Here is a 797-nt window from a genome sequence, read left to right as displayed (position 1 = left end):
GGATTCTCCAGGCAAGAATACTGGAGTGGGTTTCCATTTCCTTCTCCAATGCATGAAAGTGAAAAGTGAAAGTGAAATCGCTCAGTCGAGCCCAACTCTTAATGACCCCATGGACTGCAGCCTACCAGGCTCCTCCATCCATGGCATTTTCCAGGAAAGAATCCTGGAGTGGGTTGCCGTTGCCTTCTCTGTTCATCTCACTACAGGCTGTGCAAAAACAGGGGCAGGCTGCCCTGCATTGATCGAAATGGAATTCCAAAAGGAGGGGCTTCAAGATCCAGGTGTATTGTCAAGTTCCCTAAGCAAGGAGCAGGTCACCCCTGAGGGCTGTGAGTGCTGGACACCATCACTGAACTCCCCTGGTAGACTCGGGGACCGTTCTCAGTCCTGTGCCCTGGCGACTGTGCAATCTATTTTTTTCTTTTTTCCCCTTTGGTGAGCTGCGCAATCTTGACAGACCCAAGACCCTTGAGATTCAGGTTCAGCCTGACCACGCCCCCAGCGGTTGCCTTCAGAGGAGACACCGCGCGCATGCGCCCAACTCTGCCTGGCGGCCAATCAGATTGCAGACGCCGACACCTGGCAGCCAATCATTGGTGGCAGCGGGCACACCAGGCAGTTGAGGCTGCGCTCCAGGGCCGTGGGCTACCGCCTAGGGGCAGGTGAGGTGCCGGCAGTTCTGGCACCGTCGCCAACGGGACCGGTAAGGACTGGGGACTGGTGCAGCCAAAGCGGTGCCGGAGGGCGGAGGGGAGGGTTTCTAGGGTCCCCACTCGAGCGGGGCCAGGCTTGGCGGG

General features: G+C 58.0%; 1 protein-coding gene across 1 annotated transcript in view; it reads left to right on the top strand.

The window, feature by feature from the left end:
* LOC104979987 overlaps window positions 1–797 on the top strand; it is a 35,182-nt gene that overhangs the window by 25,692 nt on the left and 8,693 nt on the right. The window contains 1 exon segment of the mRNA XM_010828520.1: window positions 516–662. Within this exon segment, the coding sequence (XP_010826822.1) occupies window positions 516–662 (147 nt within the window).

This window comes from Bison bison, unplaced genomic scaffold (assembly GCF_000754665.1).
Source record: "Bison bison bison isolate TAMUID 2011002044 unplaced genomic scaffold, Bison_UMD1.0 scf7180017864492, whole genome shotgun sequence".
NCBI classification, from domain to species: Eukaryota; Metazoa; Chordata; class Mammalia; order Artiodactyla; family Bovidae; genus Bison; species Bison bison.
The sequence above is the reverse complement of the archived record's forward strand: the minus strand, read 5'-3'. Positions and strand labels throughout refer to the sequence as shown.